Genomic DNA, 23,894 nt, shown 5'->3' on the forward strand with positions numbered 1-23,894 from the left:
TGAATCTAAACCCCAACACCAACCCTTAAACCATACTCTTGAATCTAAACCCCAACACCAACCCTTAAACCATACTCTTGAATCTAAACCCCAACACCAACCCTTAAACCAAACCCTCGAATCTAATCCCCAACACCAACCCTTAAACCATACCCTCAAATCTAAACCCCAACACCAACCCTTAAACCATAATCTTGAATCTAAACCCCAACACCAACCCTTAAACCATACCCTCGAATCTAAACCCCAACACCAAACCTTAAACCATACCCTCGAATCTAAACCCCAACACCAACCCTTAAACCATACCCTCGAATCTAAACCCCAACACCAACCCTTAAACCATAGCCTCGAGTCTAAACCCCAACACCAACCCTTAAACTATATCGTCGAATCTAAACCCCAACACCAACTCTTAAACCATACCCTCGAATCTAAACCCCAACACCAACACCAACCATTAAACCATACCCTCGAATCTAAACCCCAACACCAACCCTTAAACCCTAATCCTAACCCTCACTCTATCCCCTATACACTACTCCCGATGTTTACACATAAGATTTAATCATTTCTTTAACCCCTGAACAACAAAATTAACTTAACTGACCCCGAATTATTTTTATTATTTAAAAGCACAAAGTCAGTTCTTTTTTGTAAAAGTTAAATACCAATCACCAAACACACACACACACACACACACACACACACACACACACACACACACACACACACACACACACACAGGAACGTTTTAGTTTTGTGTTACCTGAGGTAAGAAATTGTTGGAAGACTTGGCCGAAGAATCCTTATCTAGAGAGAAAAAAATAATGACAAACATCAAAATCTAAAAGCAGAAAAAACAAACACAGTACACAAACCTTCCTCACAGAGGAAAACCAAGCCAAAGCACAGAGGGAGTCATGCTTCAAGCTGTGTGTGTGTGTGTGTGTGTGTGTGTGTGTGTGTGTGTGTGTGTGTGTGTGTGTGTGTGTTACCCGTTTGTGTGTCAATGGAGTGTTTGGTCTGTGCTGTGTGCAGAGTTTCATATGTATGATCCTCGTCATCTTCCACTCTCTCATCCAAACTACTGCTGGTGTAGACCGCCTACAGAGGGAAAGAAGGGGAGAGCGAGAGAGAGAGAGAGAGCAGTGGTGGGGGGGGGGGAAGAGAAACAGACACAAAGAGAGAGGTGGGATAGAGAAAGGGAGAGAGAGATACACAAAGAAAGACAGAGAAAAAACAGAAAGTGAGAAGGAAGGAGAGAAGAAAAAACAGTGAGATTCGCAGAGACATGGAGAGAAACCTACATAAAAAAAAAGAAAAATTTTTGGGGTATGGGGACCACTGCATTAGACCACAGTAGACCCCACCGAATCTCACTAAAGCCACCCAGACCCCGCTGATCTAATTAGACCCCACTAGACCTTACTAACCCTCCCTGACCACACTAGATCTCACTAAATCCCATTAAACAACACCAAAGCTCACTAGACCACCCCTAGACCTCATTAGACCCTACTAGATCTTATTAAACCTCCCTGACCCCACCAGACCTCACTAGACCCCACCAGACCTCACAACACACCCCTTAACCTTACTAGACCTCACTAGATCGCTCTAGACCCAACCAGACCCCACCATAGCTCTATAAACCCCAGAAGACCCCACCAGATCTCATTAGACTCCACCATACCTCATTAGACTCCTCCAGACCCAACCACAAAACACTATAACTTGACTAACAAAAACGTTTAATAAATTTTTTCTATCCGTCTACCTGCTTCTCTCTCCACGTGCCTTGCACATCACGTTCGCCATTCTTCAAGCCGTGTGCATCTCAGTGACTGCGTGTGATTGGCACGTTTTAACGCATTAAACGGAGGATGTTGGGGGAAAAATAAATTAATAAAAACCTTGTTTACCTCGGAACTGAGCTCTTCCTCATGCGCTGTTCCTCCAGAGTGGGACGGAGGTGGAGGCCGGTCTTTCACAAACGACTGCAACACACACACACACACATTAATTACTGTACACTAAAGACTGTAAAGCACATTATAGTGCTGAGGTAAAAATGTTTCACAGAGTGTACGGTCACGTAACCATTAACATCATAAAAAAACCCATATGTTTCCATTTGAAAAATGTTCCCATAGCTAACTTGTTACAGGCCTTCATAGTGACAGAACCCACACATTTAGAAAGCACTGAACTAAACACAGTTGGAGTGTTGTGTTTTCAATGTTCCATCACATTCCTAGGTCTCACTGAATGTAAAATAGACACCATATGGATAAATGTTTGTGACCACCTGCCCACAAGATGGATATTAGAGGTTGACTGATTCATCGGTTTGGCCAATTTATCAGCAACGATAGTTGATTGCTGGAACGAGCAACAAAATTCCACAACGATATCAGTTTTTCCAGGTTGCTTTATTTGGTACGAGAGCAGCCTCTAGAAGCGAATCAATGACACCACGCACTGTTTATCTGAAGTGTGCTGGGAGTGTTACTTTTTGTTTCGGTCTGAATGCGCGTTTTATTTTTCTCAATATTTACTAGCATAATTAATAAATTCATATTTAATTTCATTATTCAGTACTGTTTTTTTTTTTTTATAAAAGTTTAGTACTGTTTTACATGGATTGTTGTGTTTTTTTTTTATTAAGTATCCATTTTAAAAACTGTCAGCTGATTAATCAGTATCAGCAAAATCCACTAACAGTCAACCTCTACTTGATATGTAATTTTTGAAAATCATCCAAATCCACATAAAGTCCCCATTTATTGTTATAAGGTCCACTTTCCTGGCCAAATGTCCCACTAGATGATGTGCTCATTCAGCCATAAGGCTGTTAGTAAAATCAATGTAGTCATCATATTCAAAAGAGTTGAGGTAGCAGGAGATCTTCCACTCCAACCGATGTGCAACTGTGTCTCCTCCCTTGTTGGAACAGTTTGGGGAAGAACCACATATGGCTGGAAAAGTGACGTGTCCCAATACTTGTGTTCATATAGTGTAACTTTGAAACGGCGTGATTTTGACTCCATCTAGTGGACGCCCCCTGGAACTGCACACCTGCTGTTTTGCGGTATTCAAAGACGTCTATGGTGACCTTATGTCCTGGCACTGTGTGTGTGTGTCTGTGTGTGTCTGTGTGTGTCTGTGTGTGTCTGTGTGTGTCTGTGTCTGTCTGTCTGTCTGTCTGTCTGTCTGTGTGTCTGTGTGTCTGTGTGTCTGTGTGTGTGTGTGTGTGTGTGTGTGTGTGTGTGTGTGTGTGTGTGTGTGTGTATCTTACTCTGCCAGCTTCACTCTCTGGCCTTCCTGAGTCTCTGTCTGACGATTTCCCGCTGGCTAAACTGTCCAACGAGTGACACGATGAGGCTTCAAACAGCGCTTCATAAGGACTCTCCTCACACACGTCTACACACACATCTACACACACACACACACATTTCACTCAGCTTTTGTTTGTGTATAAACACTAATAGAGGTATCAAAAGCCTGTTTGAAATTACCTTGAACCCTTTTTAGGTTCTCCTGGGTAGTCGGCCCTGGTGGAGGAGGGAGATCTGGAGGCTGCCCGCTCATATGAGCTACAGAAAAACAAAAAATTAAACAATTGACATTTGGAACACTTGCCATCGGATATTCAGACAAAGCTATTCAATTATTTTTCTAGAAGGAACTTGTAATTATGGTCACACACACACACACACACACACACACACACACACACACACACACACACACACACACACACACACACACACACACACACACACACACACACACACACACACACACACACACACACACACACACACACACACACACACACACACACACACACACTCTCTCACTCACCCTGGATGAGAGAAGCGATCTGACTACTTTTCTGGGATGGCATTTCCTTCACAATGTCCAGCGCTGTGCGATTCTTACTGTCCACAATGTTCACGTCGATACCTGAGACAGGGGAGACTCGCATCAGCACCAGACATCAGCGTTTGATTCTGAAAGATTCTGAACGTTCTCACTGCAACGCATCTATTTTCTAGAAAGATTATCGAAAACGCTCCAGAATCACCAGTAATGAGTTTTATGTTCTAGAAGAGAAATAAGAGGATCCTGTGAAGATCCTGTGCATGATAGTTGAGGATTCCAAATGTATTGACATTCCGGAAACCTCAATGCATGAACAACTCAAAAATATGATGAGGTACCTAGAGTTATTGAACTTAAAATATTTAAAAATACAGATCAGACCTGGCAACCCTTTACGTACATTGTCTAAATTGCTAAAGTCTTACCGGAGAACATTCACACGTGGAACGCCGCAATGGATCTTTCCTTTTAGTGGCCATCAAGCTCTATAACGCCTCTCCTTTCATTAGGGAGCAGAGCTGACACAATGGACACCGACAGCAACACTGTGCCATTATATGTTATTTTATTTAGAATATTTTATTATTTATATTTTATTCGTTATACGCATCAAAATCTCAATACTTTAACTTGCGTTAATAAAATACCACAGGCAATATTACACCATCATGTGCAATATCACATCGCATTCAATTTCATATCAATCTATTCTTAGTTCCCCAGCACCTTTTTTATTTTTGAAAACATTTTCATACATAATATATTTCGTTCATTTATCAATTAGATTTCATTTAGATACATTTTTGTTTCATGTACTCTGAAGGGGTCTCTGGCAAAAGAATTTCCTTCCCCATTAACAAATTTAAATCTTATCTCACACTGCTCACGCAGTCTTTTTTTTATAATCAAAATGGCAGATTTAATGGCAGAGCCTTTCGCAAAATACTGACTCTAATACATCAAATTCAATCGAACAATTAATAACTAATCACAGGCGTTTTTTTAGTTTGCGATTGTTGCAGATTGCACCAACATGATCCCCACGTCACACTGCAAGAGCTCAGTTTTTATAATGTCAGACTCTATGATAGACGCACACAAGAAAAAGACTCGGCTTAAAGTTTTACGTCATCAATCTGTGGAACGTTCAGACCCGTGTTCGCTCACTGACGGTAGCTAGCAGCGAACAAAAACGGAAAATCTGTAGCGTTCATTTTGTTCTTGAAATGCCGTCATAATAAAAACTTTATACTTTTCCCTCTATAACTATGTTTCTCCTCTTGCTGTACAGTCCACCTGACTTGTTCCTGACTTGTTACATTTTTTTCCTGAGTTGTCTTATTCATCACAGTGTATAGTTGTTTCTTAGTTGTTTTATTCATGACAGTGAATCATTCAAATCTGCAATCTTAATGGAAGCCACGTGTTGCTCTCGCACCATCTACACTCTGAGGTGCCATTATTCGAGGCAGCAAAGTGCTGTTTTGAGAGCGGAGACACACTGAAATTGTATCAGGAAAAAAAACGGGGTCTAGATTAAACGTCTGACACTTACAGCCAAAAGCAAGAACAGGAGTACAGAGTCTGTTGTGTGGATGAAGAGATACGTATGGATTTAATAATTCATAATGAATTTTTGATGATGTCATTATTTGGCCTCTAAATAAATATTTTTTTTTTTGTTACCTGAACTGAGAAGCTTCTGCACCACTTCGGTCTTCCCAAAAAGAGCAGCTTCATGAAGGGCACTGCCTTTCTCCGTCTTTACACACACACACACACACACACACACACACACACACACACACACACACACACACACACACACACACACACACACACACACACACACACACACAAATAAGTTGAGTGTAACTAGGGCAGAAACACAACAGCAGCTTGAGTATGTGGAGCATAAAGACGTGTTAACGAGCCAACACAAGAGGGGGCAGATTGGTCACAGTGGTATTAAAGGTGGTATTGATGCTCTGATTGGTCACAGTGGTATTAAGGGTGGTATTGATGCTCTGATTGGTCACAGTGGTATTAAGGGTGGTATTGATGCTCTGATTGGTCACAGTGGTATTAAGGGTGGTATTGATGCTCTGATTGGTCACAGTGGTATTAAGGGTGGTATTGATGCTCTGATTGGTCACAGTGGTATTAAGGGTGGTATTGATGCTCTGATTGGTCACAGTGGAATTGAGGGTGGTATTGATGCTCTGATTGACCAATCAGAGCATCAATACCACTCTCAATACCACTGTGACCAATCAGAGCATCAATACCACCCTCAATACCACTGTGACCACAGTGGTATTGAGAGTGGTATTGATGCTCTGATTGGTAACAGTGGTATTTAGGGTGGTACTGATGCTCTGATTGGTCCACAGTGGTCCTAAGAGTGGTAACGATACTCTGGTCACAGTGGTTTTGGGATGGGAAACTGCAGTCTGATTGGCAACAGTAGAATTGGGGTGGAAACTGCAGTCAGATGGGTTACAGTGGTATTGGGGTGGGTTCACAAACTGTGCTTCTACTGGTTACCAGTACTGGAGGTGGGAACTGTGGTCAAACTGGTTAAAAAGGTATTGGGGTCAAAAACAATGATCTAAATGACTACAGTGGCATTGGGGGTGGGAACAAAGTTACTGGAAACTGTGGTCAAATTGGTTACAATTGTATTAGGGTAATAATGTATTGGGGTACTAATGACTACAGTGGTAATGGTGTGGCTCTGATGTTTGCCATGGTATTGGGGTGGAAACAATGTTCAAATTGGTTACAATAGTACTTTATTGCTGGGTTACATTGTTTTCACCTCAAGCCTAAAAACAATGTGTGAAAACAATGACAAACTTAGCGAACTCCCATAGTGTCTTTTGAGTAGTTGATGTTTATATGAATCCAGCTATTTACCTGGTAGTTGATGTCCATTCCGGCGTTGAGCAGCACCTCTACAACAGGCAGGTGTCCATTGCGTGCAGCAAGGTGAAGCGGCGTGTGTGTGTGTGTATGTGTGTGTGTGTTGAGCAGGTTGGGGTGAGCGCACAGCAGCAGCTTGACGACCTCAAGGCGGCCGTAGAGGGCAGCGAGGTCCAGCGGAGTCTCAAAGCGGTTGTTCCTCATGGTGGGGTCTGTCAGTTCCTCTAACAACACGCGAACCACGCCAGAGTGTCCATACTGTGCTGCACAGTGCAGCGCTGTCTCATTGTCATTGTTCTACAGACATGCGAGAATGAAGGGGGAAGAGAGAGAGAGAAAGCACACAATAACATTTCCAACAAATTAACATTATTCAGTTCTCTTGTATTATTTTTGGAGCTTCCTTAAGCCCTATTTAATTGGTTAATTCCGGTTCCAAAGTTGGTGCCTAATCTGCAGCTGTTTCATGCTTTCCCATTACAATGTTTTCAAAAGTGGTTGACGATCGATAATCAAAACGCTGCCGATCAGCAACTGCATTGGCTGTTATTTTATAACTAAGACGAGCAAAAATGACATAGCTACCAATACGATCGACATGAACATTAAAACCACAACCAGAAAACCTAATCAGAATGTTCATTGATGTATTCGAGGTAGGGGGGTAACGGTACACATATTTGTGCCCGAGTGGTTTGGAACAGGACTTTTGGGACGTGCATGAGTACCGAATGCAATCCTTTATTATACATGCGGAACATAATTAAAATCTGAGTTCCCTAGAGAAAATATTAAGTAGTGGACCGCAAATTTGTTTGGTCTCCGCAGCGTCACACTGTGGTTACCGGTACTCTATCTGTACCGGACAGAGAATGTAAAGCGCACACACACACACACACACACACACACACACACACACACCTGTATTACTACAAATGCAGACATGTAAACTTTCATTAAATATTTCATGTTTATTTCATCACTTTTTATTTTGTGCCTATTAAATTAATTATTATTCGGTTTAATCAATATATTAAAAGTGTATAGCATTAATTAAATGTATTCTATTTAATTTTTTTTAAACATTTTTTAAAGTTGTAAAAAATGTATACTGTCGATGATCAGAAATATTTAATAATTAATTTGTAATTATTAACAAAATAATTAAAACATTCATGTTTTGCATTTATAACACCTAACTCTACAGAAATTGTACCGACCCTGTGAATTTTGTGTCCCGTTACACCCCTAATTCGAAGACACTTCTCAACTAATGGTCAGAGAAAGACCCTCACAATCGTCCCCAAAAACAACCCAAGTGTTAGCTACGAGCACTGAAGCTGGTGAGATGTACTCTAAAGGCCTACAAACGCAGAATGAAAAGCGAAAGGCAACAAAATCATGAACTGTTTTTATGCCAGGTGTTATTTCACTTTCAACCGCAGCAATGCTGTAAAAAAAAGGCACCAACACCAGAAGAGATATCAGAGGAAGTAGCAGTCTGATGTATGGATACTCGAGCAAATCCCATCACCAGATTGCCATATACCTTCAGTGCACCATGACCAAGAAAGAAAAAAGAGGGGAAAAAGAATGAAAACCTTCCATGGGAATTTATATGATTTGATATGAGGTTTGCCTATAAAAGGGAACTTAAATGTATTCAAATTTTTTTTCAGGATAATCTCGGTTAAAACACCCAGCTTTAATGCAATTTCAGTTGAATTTCTATCTTGCACATTTATCAATCTCATGCACACAGCACACTTACTGCAGGGCCTCTGAGGCCACGCCCCCTACATGCACTGGTCCCCAACCTTTATTGCGCCAAGGACCGGATTAATGTCGGACAATATTTTCACAGACCGGCATTTAAGGTGTGGCGGATAAATACAACAAAATGAAATGATACGATCGGCATAAAAGCTGGTATCTTCTAAATATAATATTAAACGTGAATCCACTGTGGTGTTGTGTGTTCATTTTGCTCGCTTGGGGGTTTGAATTTAGCGGTAATGTATTATGCATTAGCGGACGGAGCCCCTTTAAAAAGGTAGCAAATGGAGGTAAGACATGTGACCGAGGCATCATGGCATGCATCAAGAGTGAGTCATAGACAGATGTGGCGAAGAGAATCCGGTAATTTTCCAAAATAAAACATCGTTCAGATTTAGATAATAAATAAAACGAAAATAATGTAAATTATGTAAGCTAATTTATTCCCATAAACTTCCCAAAAGTTCCTGGTAAATTAACAATCTGGAATTTTTCAAAAATTCTCTAGATGAAGTTCCCATGGAAAGTTTCCGGAAAGTTTCCGTCCCCTTTGCAACCATAGAAAAGAGTGAAGGAGACCTACTCAAGCACCATGTGGCAAACTAAACAAAAAAGTTGCAGAGGGGAAAAGGAGAAAAACAGACACAGAGTAATGTATAATCATAAATAATAAATAATATGCTGTTGAATCAATAATTTGTGTTAAAACACACTCATATTGGCACGCTATTGATTTAATTCGAAGACTAATAGGTGGTGAGGCAAATAAACAAACAATACATTTATTACTCATACAACTGATTCCTTTTGAGCAACACCACGTAGCAGCCTGTGTGTGTGTGTGTGTGTGTGTGTGTGTGTGTGTGTGTCTTTAAATGCACGAGTGTAACATTAAGAAGCCCATTTGGCCAAAGTGCAGTTTAAATAGCTCACTCCCATGATAAGGAATCCCAGCAATGAATCAGAAGCACACACCCACAGACACGCGACTCACAAAGTGCATCAGCGTTTCGAGAGCGTTAGAATTATAATACGGTTGGGGTATTTCCCAATCCAAAGACATGGGTTTTGTTCTCGAGCATAACACACCTGAAACAGACAAACATTTTCCAAAGGGGTGTGTGCGGCGCCGGTAGAGATGAGGATGCATGCACACACACACACACACACACACACACACACACACACACACACAGTCACATTGTATGATAATTCAGAACCAAATCACTAAAAAATTTAAAACAACTCTGTGTCCATGTCCACTAGAGGACGCTCATGAAACTGAATCACTAAATCATGGTGTACTGTACATAATCGAAGTGTAGCGTACGTGTGTACCTGAGTGTTCCAACTGTGTCTAACTCTTTGTAACTGAAGGTTTTCATTCGACACATGAAGGATCATCTAAAAAAATATGCTCAGGAAATTTCAGGTCGTTTTTATATGTTCATCTGTCCCTGGTGCTCGTCATGATTTATAACGTTTGTCATCTGATCCAGAAGATAATGTATCATTGCATTACATTATACTGTACAAATCGTGACATTATATCTGCGCGAGTGGATCAAAGAGTCTTCTTCATCCAGTCTAGGGCACGTGCTTCACACTAACAGAGTGCTGGTGGATCAGATGAGGTGGGATTTGGTCAATAGGACAAGATGACGAGACGAGATGATGAGACACCAATACACCTTCATATATTCCAACAAACAGATCAAAATGTCAGTATGGTAGATACATCATATGGCTCATATGTCCACAGTTCATTATGTTCCTCTCTTTGGCATAACCTCTGACCTCACATTTGTCATCTTAACGAGTAAACAACAATGCGGTGATTCGGAAAAGCGTAAGTAGTGTGTCTGTGTGTGTGTGTGTGTGTGTCAAAGTGTAAGTGAGAAAATTGGTGCATGTGTGAAAGAGTGCGAGAGGGTGTTGAACTTCGCAGCATGTCACAGCACGAGAAAAACGTGCTACAGCCTGTTTTAAAAACGTGAACAACAATCCTATGATATCGATCAGTCAAACACAAACAGACAGGGCTTAGAGCATGATGTCATCAAAAAGCGCCGGACCAGTAATGGGTTTGTAGCACAATCTTGTGAACTTCTGAATACTATACAAATCCACCATTTTCCACTTAAAGGTCTGCCAAACTGGTGTGTGCATGTGCGAGTGTGTCTGTCTGTGAAGCTCACACACACACACGCACGCACGCACGCACGCACGCACGCACGCACGCACGCACGCACGCACGCACACACACACACAAATTGATCTCAGCTTTGTGACTATAAACTTCTTACATCCACACAAACTCTCTAGAGGATGGGGGACTTTTATGTCATCACTATGAGCCTGAGGGCCCCACAGGCACACACTCTCTCATGCACTCATGCACGCACATACACACACTTGTCCATCCTATTCAAATAAAAAAGGAATCATCATATCTCTCTTAGGTATTTTTCTGTCTATCTCTCTGATCATGTCACACCGACACCGTTGACTTGGATACAACCCACCTTTAAGAAGAAGAGCGCTAACTCAGTCAGACACACACACACACACACACACACACACACACACACACACACACACACACATTCTTTTTCCTTCAGCCACCATTAACACACTTCTTGATGATGATGCACCCAGACAGAAACATGGAAAAGCTTCCTACCTTCCAGTCTGTATGTGTTAGTGTGTGTGTAGCAAGTTGAAATGTATATGTATATATATCAGTACAGACCAAAAAGTTTGGACACACCTTTTCATTCAAAGAGTTTTCTTTATTTTCATGACTATGAAAATTGTAGAGTCACACTGAAGGCATCAAGGGCTATTTGACCAAGAAGAAGAGTGATGGGGTGCTGCGCCAGATGACCTGGCCTCCACAGTCACCGGACCTGAACCCAATCGAGATGGTTTAGGGGTGAGCTGGACCGCAGAGTGAAGGCAAAAGGGCCAACAAGTGCCAAGCATCTCTCGGGGAACTCCTTCAAGACTGTTGGAAGACCATTTCAGGTGACTACCTCTTAAAGCTCATCAAGAGAATGCCAAGAGTGTGCAAAGCAGTAATCAAAGCAAAAGGTGGCTACTTTTTATGTGGCTAGAATATGACATTTTTCAGTTGTTTCACACTTTTTTGTTATGTATATAATTCCATTTATAATTCCACATGTGTTAATTCATACTTCTGATGCCTTCAGTGTGAATCTACAATTTTCATAGTCATGAAAATAAAGAAAATTTTTTGAATGAGAAGGTGTGTCCAAACTTTTGGTCTGTACTGAGATATATATATATATATATATATATAACACACACACACAAACAAACACCATTTTTACCATTTTATTTGAATTTTTTTAAGGAACAATACCATAGAAATGAAACTTGGATATATTTAAGAGAAGTCAATGTGCAGCTTGTGTAACAGTACAGATTTACTGTCCTCTAAAACTAATTTAGTCTTGGGACATACAGCCAATATTGTCTTAATAACTGGCATCGAAAGTGAGTACACCCTAGATAAACATGTTAAAACTAAAGTGTCCAACGTGTCAATATTTTGTGTGAGCACTGTATTATAAATCACTGCCTTAATCCTCCTGGGCATGGAATTCACCAGCACTTCTCCACCTTCCGCTCGAGGATGCACCAAAGATCTTCAATAGGACTTAGGTCTGGAGATGTACTTGGCCACTCCATCACCTTCAGCTTCCTCAGCAAGGCAGTTTTCATCTCAAAGGTGTGTTTTGAGATGTTATTATGTTGGAAAACTGCTGTTCAGCCCAGTTTCTGAAATGAGGGCATCATGTTCTGTTTTAAAATGTCACAGTACATGTTGGAATCCACGATTTCCTAAATGAACCTCAGCTCTCCAGTACCAGTGATGCTGCCACCACCATGCTTGACTGTAGGCAAAACACAATTTTCTTGGTACTACTCACCAGGACCAATGCTGCAGCACTTATGCGTCTTTTTGAAGCAGCTTCTGCAGCTGACATACAGCACGAGGACCCAACTTTTTTTGATGGACCCTTGTGTTGCCTGTTTCAAATGGAACCAGTCTTGGAAAATCTCTCTATGACCCTGACCACTTTAGTGTAACTCAGTTTCAGGGTGTTACTGATGATCTTATAGCCTCAGCCATCTTTTTGAAGAGCAACAATTCTAATTCTTAAATCCTCAGAGAGTCTTTACCATGAGGTGCCATGTTGAACATCCAGTGGTTAGTATGAGAGAATTGTACTCAAATCACCAAATTTTAACTGCTCTAATACACACATTTGTATGGTCCTGTCAAGCAGACAAAAACATGAACATGATGAATAGGACGTGTTGATTTGCATGGTTACACACGGATAGCTGTTATCACTTAGGGTGTACTCACTTTTGTTGCCAAATATTTTAGTTAAGTTATTTTTTATATTTTTATATTTTTTATATATATATATATATATATATATATATATATATATATATATATATATATATATATACACACACACACACACACACACACACACACACACACACACACACACACACACACACACACACACACACACACTTTAGAGTAATAGCAATCTCCAACAAGGCATCGCAGTATTTCAGTTTGTTTGAAGAAACAAACTTTCTGGATACTAGGAGTGTGTAAAGCTGTTATTCATGCTACGGTAGGATTTTAGAGTCAAAATAAAGTTGAACATCATGACATTTAGATTTTGTTTGGTCAAATTCAATCTTCATATAGTTAAGAGACCTAGTTTGTAGCATCGAAACAAAAGTAACATCTCTCTGGAAAAAACACTTCCAAACATTTGGTTTCCAGCACATACATTTAATTACAGGGTATTATGCCTGTTTCCCATGTAATACTGCTACTACTACTCCTTCTACTACTACTACTACTTGTAGTTGTAGTTGTAGTAGTAGTAATAATAATAATAATAATAATAATAATAATAATAATAGGTACAAAATTTCTTGTTAGTTTATTATCTGTCCTTCTCTCTCTCACAAACTGGTTTGTTGTGTATAAAAACTGCAGGCATTCACAAAAGCACACTTTTTTTGGTGTGAAATATCTGCTACAGGACAGGACTAATGGCCACCACATTTACCACGTTAGAACACTAAGCATGTGTCACCGTGTCAAAGCTCTGAGGTGCAAGGAGTTCACACTGGAGTACGCAAATTGTCAAACATCAGAGCTGCACCTACCAGTAATGACAGATTGAACAAAACCAAAAAAAAAAAACAGAAATCTTTGGGAAATATCCCAAACTGGAATATTCCCAGGGATTATTCGAAGAGAAGTCAAGCAGCAGAAGCACCTCCCCGAGCAAAGCCAAATAAAAGGAAAAGCGAGCATGCAGACAGGTCAGAGGTCAGGGTTTCAGAGATCAGGGAGAGCTTGGGTACACACCTTGGCATTAATATAGGGGTCAAACGGGCCACAGCGTTTGAATTCTCTGTGGTCTAGAGTCTGGGGGAGGAAAAGAACAGGATGGAGATGAAGTCAAACGTTTCACACACTCACACAGGATTAACAAACACTGCGATGGTGTTATGAACCAGGCAAAGAAACACTACAAAGCGAAAGGAAAAGGCTAAAAACGAAATGAACAATTTTCGCGTATTAGTTTTTTTTTTTATTAGCTTTTAAACTTATTATCAAATTCAAGGTAATGTTTTCATTTCATTTTGAGTCATTTTTTAAAATAAAAAATATGGGTGAGAAGAAATAACAATTAATAAGGAAAAATAATTGATGACAGTGAGATAAGCGATGCACAGCAGCCTAACGTCAGCATCGTAACACATTCCAACACTTTTAGCATCCGGATGTTAATATTACAGCACCATAAACACACACTCGCACACACATACACATACTCCGCCTGAAAAATAAACACAAGCGCACTACATACTTCTAAAATTAGACTTAGCCTAAAGACTGAGAAAGAGAAGACAGACATACAGACAGATGGTCACAAAGTCTCACAATCTGCTCTGGCTTTAAAGAGAGATCGGCAGACCCACAGATAATCATTTATCACTCCCTCTGCTTAAACATGGTTTGCTCTGGGTTTGGGAATAAACTGATAAGGCAGACAGACAGAAAAACAGACAGAGTGAGAGACAGGGAGAAAATCAGGTCCCTATAGTTGTTCAGGAATGGTTTCTTTTCTTTATTTTTGTATTTATAGTAACACAAATAGTTTGACAATAAGACAGACAGACAGACAGACAGGTCTCCTCAACTTCATAGAAAGAAAGACAGATTCCACAAAAACCACAAAAATGGTTTGTTCTAAACTAGGATAGACAGGGAGACACTTGGGACAGACAGGAAATTAACCAGACAGACAGAACAATCTGAGCCCGTGGACATACACAGTGAAAGACAGGACAAGGACCCAGACAGCAGGTTTTTAAAAAGAAAATCTGATCCACCAGTTTGATAGGTAATGGTTTCTTCCGGCTTCGGACAAACTGATTACTTGAAATTGAGACAGAAGAAAAAAGAAAAATGACAGACAGGTAGTTTGAGAGACAAGACATCTCCAAAACCTCCCTAAATGCTCAGGTAGGCAGATTAAAACAAACCTGTTCATTGAGTTTGGGATACGTCGCCCCCTTGTGGATGAGCAGCCGGACGATGCGCTGATCTCCTTTCCACGCAGCGAGGTGAAGCGGATAACAGCCCTTATTATCGGCTACGTTAGTGATCGCCTCGTTCTTCAACAGCAACTCCACCACCTCACTGGCGGACAAGCAGAAAGACAGACAAACGATATTAATAAAGTTCCTCCTTCTGCCCAGCCACACCCTATCGTTCTAAATCAGACTCACCTGTGTCCGTTCAGAGCAGCGTGGTGGAGAGGCGTGTATCCGTTACTGTCCACGCAGTTCACATTAGGGACCCTCCATATACTGTAAAGACAAATGCGGTACTTTATTAGGTTCGCTAGCTTACTATAATTTCACGTGGCAAGATTTTCTGAGAGGATTTTTGCTTTATATGTACATGCATAGTTAGCTTGCTTGAGCTAATCTGATAGGACGTTTAGTTGATTTTAATTTTAAGTGGCAATGTAGTGTAAATTAGCAAACACAACAGCATTTTCATGTTATATGCAAAATATTCATAATCCTCAGTGCTAGCGCTAGACAGCTAGAGTTTGCCTGACTTGAATTTCTGAAAGAATTTCAGTTTATTCACACACGTTCATCATTTTCTTCCTTTGTGAATGCCACGTAGTGAAAATTTTGTCAAAATGTAGTAAGAAATATCCAAACAACAGGATTGCTAAAATAATTTTCACATTATATTCCAAATGTGTAAAATCTACAGTGCTTGGTACATACAGCTAATTTTCAGGAGCTAGATAGTTCAAAATGTCCGCTGTTGCTCATATATATAGATCGCTTATATAAGCTAACCAAACATGATTTCCAGGTACAATTAAAAATGTCGATCATGTTGATTACTATATAAGTAGCTTGAATAAGCTGATCTGACAGGGGTTTTTTGTATTTTATATTCATAACGTTTTATCATTGTGACATGCTAAAGCCACACAGCTAGGGTAAATATAGAGGTAAATAGCTGAAACAACAGAATTTGTAAAGGGATTCTCACATTATTCAAAACAATTTATAATCTTTTGTGCTAGCACTAGATGGTTTCTTCCTCATACTATCTCAGGGAGTTTTTCCAAGGCATCATCGCCACTGGTTTGCTCGAACCAATCAACACTGCTAATTATATATACAGTGAGGAAAATAAGTATTTGAACACCCTGCTATTTTGCAAGTTCTCCCACTTAGAAATGATGGAGGGGTCTGAAATTGTCATCATAGGTGCATGTCCACTGTGAGAGACATAATCTAAAAAAAAAAATCCAGAAATCACAATGTATGATTTTGTAACTATTTATTTGTATGATACAGCTGCAAATAAGTATTTGAACACCTGAGAAAGTCAATGTTAATATTTGGTACAGTAGCCTTTGTTTGCAATTACAGAGGTCAAACGTTTCCTGTAGTTTTTCACCAGGTTTGCACACACTGCAGGAGGGATTTTGGCCCACTCCTCCACACAGATCATCTCTAGATCAGTCAGGTTTATGGCCTGTCGCTGAGAAACACGGAGTTTGAGCTCCCTCCAAATATTCTCTATTGGGTTTAGGTCTGGAGACTGGCTAGGCCATGCCAGAACCTTGATATGCTTCTTACAGAGCCACTCCTTGGTTATCCTGGCTGTGTGCTTCGGCTCATTGTCATGTTGGAAGACCCAGCCTCGACCCATCTTTAATGCTCTAACTGAGGGAAGGAGGTTGTTCCCCAAAATCTCGCAATACATGGCCCCGGTCATCCTCTCCTTAATACAGTGCAGTCGCCCTGTCCCATGTGCAGAAAAACACCCCCAAAGCATGATGCTACCACCCCCATGCTTCACAGTAGGGATGGTGTTCTTGGGATGGTACTCATCATTCTTCTTCCTCCAAACACGTTTAGTGGAATTATGACCCAAAAGTTCTATTTTGGTCTCATCTGACCACATGACTTTCTTCCATGACTCCTCTGGATCATCCAAATGGTCATTGGCAAACTTAAGACGTGCCTGGACATGTGCTGGTTTAAGCAGGGGAACCTTCCGTGCCATGCATGATTTCAAACCATGACGTCTTAGTGTATTGCCAACAGTAACCTTGGAAACGGTGGTCCCAGCTCTTTTCAGGTCATTGACCAGCTCCTCCCGTGTAGTTCTGGGCTGATTTCTCACCTTCCTTAGGATCATTGAGACCCCACGAGGTGAGATCTTGCATGGAGCCCCAGTTCGAGGGGGATTGACAGTCATGTTTAGCTTCTTCCATTTTCTAATGATTGCTCCAACAGTGGACCTTTTTTCACCAAGCTGCTTGGCAATTTCCCTGTAGCCCTTTCCAGCCTTGTGGAGGTGTACAATTTTGTCTCTAGTGTCTTTGGACAGCTCTTTGGTCTTCGCCATGTTAGTAGTTGGATTCTTACTGATTGTATGGGGTGGACAGGTGTCTTTATGCAGCTAACGACCTCAAACAGGTGCATTTAATTTAGGATAATAAATGTAGTGTAGGTGGACATTTTAAAGGCAGACTAACAGGTCTTTGAGGGTCAGAATTCTAGCTGATAGACAGGTGTTCAAATACTTATTTGCAGCTGTATCATACAAATAAATAGTTTAAAAATCATATATTGTGATTTCTGGATTTTTTTTTTTTAGATTATGTCTCTCACATTGGACATGCACCTACGATGACAATTTCAGACCCCTCCATGATTTCTAAGTGGGAGAACTTGCAAAATAGCAGGGTGTTCAAATACTTATTTTCCTCACTGTAGTTAGCTAACGTGAGGTAACCTGACAGGATTTCCAAGTTACAGTGATGAATGTTTATAATCTTTACTGCCAACACCACAAGCAGTTTATCCGATCCAACAGGATTTTTTTGGTTACTTTCATTAATGGATATAATTTTCAGCACCAATGCCACATAGCTAGCTTACATGAGCGAACCTGACAAGATTTTAAGCGTGATTTTCGTTTTATATTCAAAAAAAGGTTGCAATCCTCACTGTCAATGCTAATCATATAGCTTTCATCGGATAACCTGATAGCACTATCAGGTTATTGTATATTTTCATAAGTGTCTCAAATTATCATTGCAAACAAGCTGACGAGATTTCTGTGTTATACTTAAAATGTTAGTATTCCTCAGTGTCAATGCTAGTTACACAGCTTACATTAGATAACCTTATAGGAATGTCATGGTATTTTTTACAAGCGTCTTCAACTGTTGTTGCGAACACTGAAGACTACACAAGATAATCTGACTGGATTCCTGTGAAGATTTTTAAATTCTGTAAATATTTGATAATTTTCACTGCCAATCCTGACAGGATTCCTCAGGATATTTTCAGAATGATTCACATACATGAACTAATTGGATTTCTGAGATAACTTATAATTTATTGACTTAATACATATTGATAATTTTTATTATCTCCACTGCTAAAGCTAGATAGCGTTCAGAGCATTCACAATGCTAACTGCTAACTCTAGATGGCTAGCTCATCAGCAAATGCTTTATAGACATTGAGAGAATTTACTAGCCTAAATGAGTCAACCTGGTGTGATTTGTTTTGAAGGATTACCAACGTTTATTCATAAACGTTGGCTGCCAACACAAACAACGCAGGTTAAAAGGGTATAAGGAAAGAGAAGAAAATCGAAGAGAAAAATAGAAAATGACATGGAAAAGAAAAAGGAAAGATAAAAAAATATATATATATGAAGTCAGATGTGGAAAGGGGCGTTCAGAGCAAGAGAAAGAAGATGAAGAGAAAAGTGATGGGGCAAAAGATGAAAAATGAAATGAGTCATCTCTCTCTCTCACACACTTAATGACATCATCCACGTCCATTCTTTAATACCCCAACCTTGTTGACCCATGCAGTGGTATCGCCATGGCGACTAAGCCTTGGTGCCGCAATCGAGACTCGTTCAGAGTGATGCTGTGTGAATGAGAGATAATGAATGAAGAGGAAGAGAGGGGTGGGGATAAAGAGAAAGACGCAGACAGAGGCAAGAAATAGAGACACACAGCATTAGACAGAGAGACAGAAAAAGAGAGCAATAAAAAGACAGCAATAGAAACAGACAGACAGAAAGAAACAGAGTGACAGAAAAAAAAAAGAGACAGCATTAGACAGAGGGAAAAAAAAGAGGAGAGCTTTGCATGCACACCTTTAGTTACAGATTCCCTAAAATATCTTGACATAGAGAATGAACACAGGCATTTTTATATACGTGCGTGTGCGTGCGTGCGTGCGTGAGAGAGAGAGAGAGAGAGAGAGAGAGAGAGAGAGAGAGAGAGAGAGAGAGAGATCTTAAGAAGTGCACACTGAAAGGAAACTCTAATCCCTTATATCCCCACAGAGGGATCAGACCAATAGAGGGTGCAGCTTACACTACATTTTCCCGTGATGCACTGCAAACATTAGCGTGCCTGTATCCTCTTTCAGGCCTGTAGAGTGTTGTAGAGCCGCATCTTGTGTTGCCCCTTAATTAGCCCACTTTCAGTCAATACTGTGCACTTTATGGATCAGATTATCTGATTCGTTGTAGATTTGACTCTTTGCCTCTTAACACTTGTGATCGCTGTTGTTCCACTCATCCGAACCCTTTCGTCGATTTCTTTTGCTCTCGCACTGCCGTTGCTCGTCATGTTACCTACTCGTAAGTTTTACGCTTGCTCTTGCGATTTATCGCTCTTACTTCCATGCGATATAAATGATCCGTGGCGGACTTTTTAGTCTCAAATCCCACTAATTTCTATTTATAGTGTGTACACAAGTATTCGGGGCTCCTACACGCTTATTTCAGAATTCCATACTTTTCCGGACTCAAATGCAGACTTCCTTAAAGATTTTTAAGTCTATATTTAATATCTGAAATATTGATGTTAAATTCCAACTATAACATGCGTTACGTTACAATCAATGCTGCATGTCAGGGTAAAAATCTCTGAATATTTTTTATGTGTTTAGTCGCACGGTCGGGGGCGCTGTACTGTCATGGCAACTGCTGCCTCACAACATAACACACAATCACAGCTGTGCAGGTCCGGTCTAACGCCGATCTTTTGGCAGCACTGAGAGTTTGCTCCTAATTCCAAAAAAAATTATAATAAATAACCCCTTTGGCCATGTCCACACTAATACATTTGTAATTGCATATTTTTCTCGCAGTTCATTTTTCTCATTTTCAGCTTTTTGACAACGCTCTCCAAAGCGGATCAAAAAATGCTGGACTGTAAAAACAGGGGCTGTAGAAAACGTCGTTCGAGTCGTTCGAGTCGACAATTCAAAGAGCCAGAAAGTAAATAAACCGTGACGCGGGTCGAAGCGCCTTGTTTTGCTATGCACAGCGCAGGGACGTAAACGTTTTTCCGCTGTTTCCGTGTGGATAAGCAACTTTTGGGAAACTATTTAGATGAAAAAGCCACAATACAATACAAATGTATTAGTGTAGACATAACGTAGCCTTTGTTTAATTAAAAAAATTTAACTTAATTTAATATTTTAGAAAACCAAATAGGCAATAGTATGGAAACCCCCGCTATAACAATCCAGACCTGGAAATCACTTAAATCAAATTCTATACTTTTTCATACTTTTCCAAAATGGGTAGGAACCAGTGGTGGACAGTAAAGAGGTGAATGAAATTTGTTACTGTAAGTAACTACTTTTCTGAAGTATTTTCATTTGGGGAGACTTTTACATCAACTTCACTACATGTCAATGTCTAATATCTTTTTTTTTACTCAACTACATTTAGCGAAATTAGTCATTCCTTTTTATGAGTGGATAAGAACTTAACAGCGAGCCAATCAGGTTCAAGCGTGCGCTCTGTTTTGAACTTGTTTTGATTGGCGCTTAGTGGGATCTACTCAGCACGAACACAGTTCAGCGCAAGTTCAACAGCAAGCAGAACATTTTGAGAGGAATAAATGATGGAAGAAACTCCTGACTCTGACCTGCCACAACACCTGTGGCCTCATTGGCACGATTGATTGAAGTAGTTGAAAAGCTTTTTGTCTTATAATTTTAATACATATCAATTAGTGTTTAAATAATTTATATCATTCTATTAATAGATTGGCATGCTAAGAGTAACAGAGTCTTTTCACATAAACTAAGTTGATTAAGTAAAGTGTCTTGTGATAAAACTGATAATAGGAACATTATAGCTTAAATAAATCATAGCACTTTGGATGCTTTGATAAGTCGATTTGAGTCAAATACTTTTTTACTTTTACTCAAAGGAAGCACTTTTACCTGTAGTCTTTACTTGTAGAAACCCTGGGTATAGTGTAGATATGGTGCGATGGTCCATCCCAGCTTTGCTAAGGAGGAACAATTCAGACTCTGAACACGTATTTTTGGGGTAAAAGGAAACATTGGGGCCATTTGTTTTTTGTTTTTTTTATTACAGAGAATGCTCCTCCTTCGTGTCCAGTGCTTGCATGCTTTACAACATCGTTGTTCTAGATGGTGGCTGCAGTGTTTCCTGCCATTTTCTGGCCATTTAAATAGCGCACACACACACACAAAACTATTTTTGGGAGAACTGGGTCAACCGGCGCTGTGGGACTTTCTAGCCTGTCCAGTCTCTTCTCTTATACTGATAACCAAAACTAAAACTGCAGCCAGCAATGCAGGGGGTCACTGATACTGAGGTAAAGTTTGTACAACGTTACGGCCTACGTATTTCCAAAAGGTGTCTCAGAACCACACGAAGTCATGCCAGTTAAAAACCATAAAGCAAATAAAATATATAGAACACTGTCCACTCTCAGAGAAGCAATAGTTCAGTGGGTGTTTGGTTTGCCAGTGTGGCAAGTCATGGTCATGTGACATACTTCTGATCAAGCCTTACAACAAGGTGAAATATTGTATTATAACGAGGTCTATGTAGTACTGATGGAATACTTAGCTTGACGAGCAGGTATACCTAAAGAGTGTCTTAGACACTTCGATCTCTGCAATTTATAGAAAAAAAACTTATATACATACACATATCCAGGAAGAAAAAAGTACAATTAAGGCATTCTTTTTATTTCCTTTTTTTATTTCCTCTTGTGCTGAGAACACTGCTTCAAAATTTATTTGAGCTCACTGTTGTTCTTTTGTCCATTGTTAAAGCGTACGGGGGGGGGGAGATAAAATAAAAAATCAGGTCTGTTTTCAATACTAAGCAACTCAATATACTTTACACCCAGTCACGTATCTACTTATTAATAATCATTCTACCAGTTGTTTTTTTTTTTAGGATTTTGCTGGAGATCCAAATAGACAGATCAGGGCATGTTACACAAGGAACTCAAAACACAAGGGGGGAAAAGGCCACAGCGTAACAAATAATGAACTGAGAGAAGGTTTATCAGTCAGTAACACAGCTCAGCACAGGAAGTGTTTAAAAAGAACACATGACTCTTCAGCAGAAAATGAAATGTCTGCATCCCAGTTCTTAGAGTTCTTGGAGTTCATTGCACAAGTAAGTCTATTATATATTTACTTGTACAAGTAATTAGATATAAAAGTACACACCTTATATTGCTTACAAGGAAGAAGACCTTACATCTTCAGAAGCAAACTAATCACCTGATAATTAACTTATAAGGTCACCAAACAGGCACAACTTTTGCTGCCAAAACTGTATTGACTCAGAGCATTAACAGCATTAACTTCTTCAGAAGTTTGAGCTCTAGAAGCTCTTCCGTTGGATCGGACCACATGCCCCAGCCTTCGCTCCCCACGTGCAGCAATGAGCCTCGGCCGCATGTCCCTGTCACCGGGTCACCACTGTTCCTTCCTTGGACCACTTATGATAGATATGACCACTGCAGACCAGGAGTTTTGGAGTTGCTCTGACCCAGTCGTCAAGACATGACAATTTTGTCAAACTCGCTTAAATCCTTAGGCTCGCCTATTTTTCCTGCTTCTAGCGCATCCACTTTAAGAAGAAAATGTTCAATTGCTACCATATATATCCCACCCACTAACAGGTGCCATGCTAAAGAGATATAATCAGTGTTTACTTCAACTGTCAATGTTATTCCTGATAATATTTATATTTATATATGTATGTGTAATTTTATGTATGTATGTATGTATATATACACCATTATATTATATGTGTGTTCAATTAAAAAAAAAAAAAAATGCAAGATTTAACTTTTTATTGAAAAATCCTCCCTTAGCATGAATAACCACTTTTATATCAGGAGTGTAACAATACACGTATTCGCTTTTCAGTACAGGGCTTTTGGTTCGGTACACGTGTGCAATCCTTTTATTATTATTAGATTTTAACATGAAACAAATGCAAACATGGTTAAAATCTAAGTTCCCCCAGGAACGTATTAAATGGCGGACCACAAGTTTGTTTAGTCTCTGCCTCGAACTTAGAGCGCATTTTTAAAAATTATTATTATTTTTTAACTTTAAAACATAAAAAACAATGCCAGGGGTAGGTATATATAAACTAGTTTTAGCGCAGTGTCACTGTGGCTACTCACTCTGTACCGGAGATAAGATTCGTTTTAGCAAAAACAAAAAGGTCCAGCTTCGAGAATTTCTCTTAAAAGAAAAAATTTCTGCATATCGAGGAAATAAATGAACTGAGGATGGAAGGAATGAAGATATTGGTTAAAGTATGCTGAAATAAGTAGAACAGTTAA

The 23,894-nt window shown here is 39.9% G+C and overlaps 1 protein-coding gene across 8 annotated transcripts in view; it reads right to left on the reverse strand.

Moving 5' to 3' along the window:
- LOC310714853 (ankyrin repeat and SAM domain-containing protein 1A) overlaps nt 1-23,894 on the reverse strand; it is a 59,733-nt gene that overhangs the window by 23,435 nt on the left and 12,404 nt on the right. For 6 of the 8 annotated variants that reach the window (XM_083520851.1, XM_083520848.1, XM_083520847.1 and 3 more), the window contains exons 2-12: nt 15,460-15,540; nt 15,214-15,370; nt 14,030-14,089; nt 6,811-7,113; nt 5,578-5,653; nt 3,871-3,972; nt 3,522-3,599; nt 3,302-3,438; nt 1,926-2,000; nt 999-1,107; nt 770-813 (exon numbers count right to left, since the gene is read on the reverse strand). In XM_083520851.1, the coding sequence (XP_083376977.1) occupies nt 770-813; nt 999-1,107; nt 1,926-2,000; nt 3,302-3,438; nt 3,522-3,599; nt 3,871-3,972; nt 5,578-5,653; nt 6,811-7,113; nt 14,030-14,089; nt 15,214-15,370; nt 15,460-15,540 (1,222 nt within the window). The remainder of the gene's footprint in view (nt 1-769; nt 814-998; nt 1,108-1,925; nt 2,001-3,301; nt 3,439-3,521; nt 3,600-3,870; nt 3,973-5,577; nt 5,654-6,810; nt 7,114-14,029; nt 14,090-15,213; nt 15,371-15,459; nt 15,541-23,894) is intronic. The other 2 variants (XM_083520850.1, XM_083520852.1) reach the window with 1 other exon arrangement.

The sequence above is a fragment of the Silurus aristotelis genome (assembly GCF_946808225.1).
Source record: "Silurus aristotelis genome assembly, chromosome: 19".
In the NCBI taxonomy this organism is placed as follows: Eukaryota; Metazoa; Chordata; class Actinopteri; order Siluriformes; family Siluridae; genus Silurus; species Silurus aristotelis.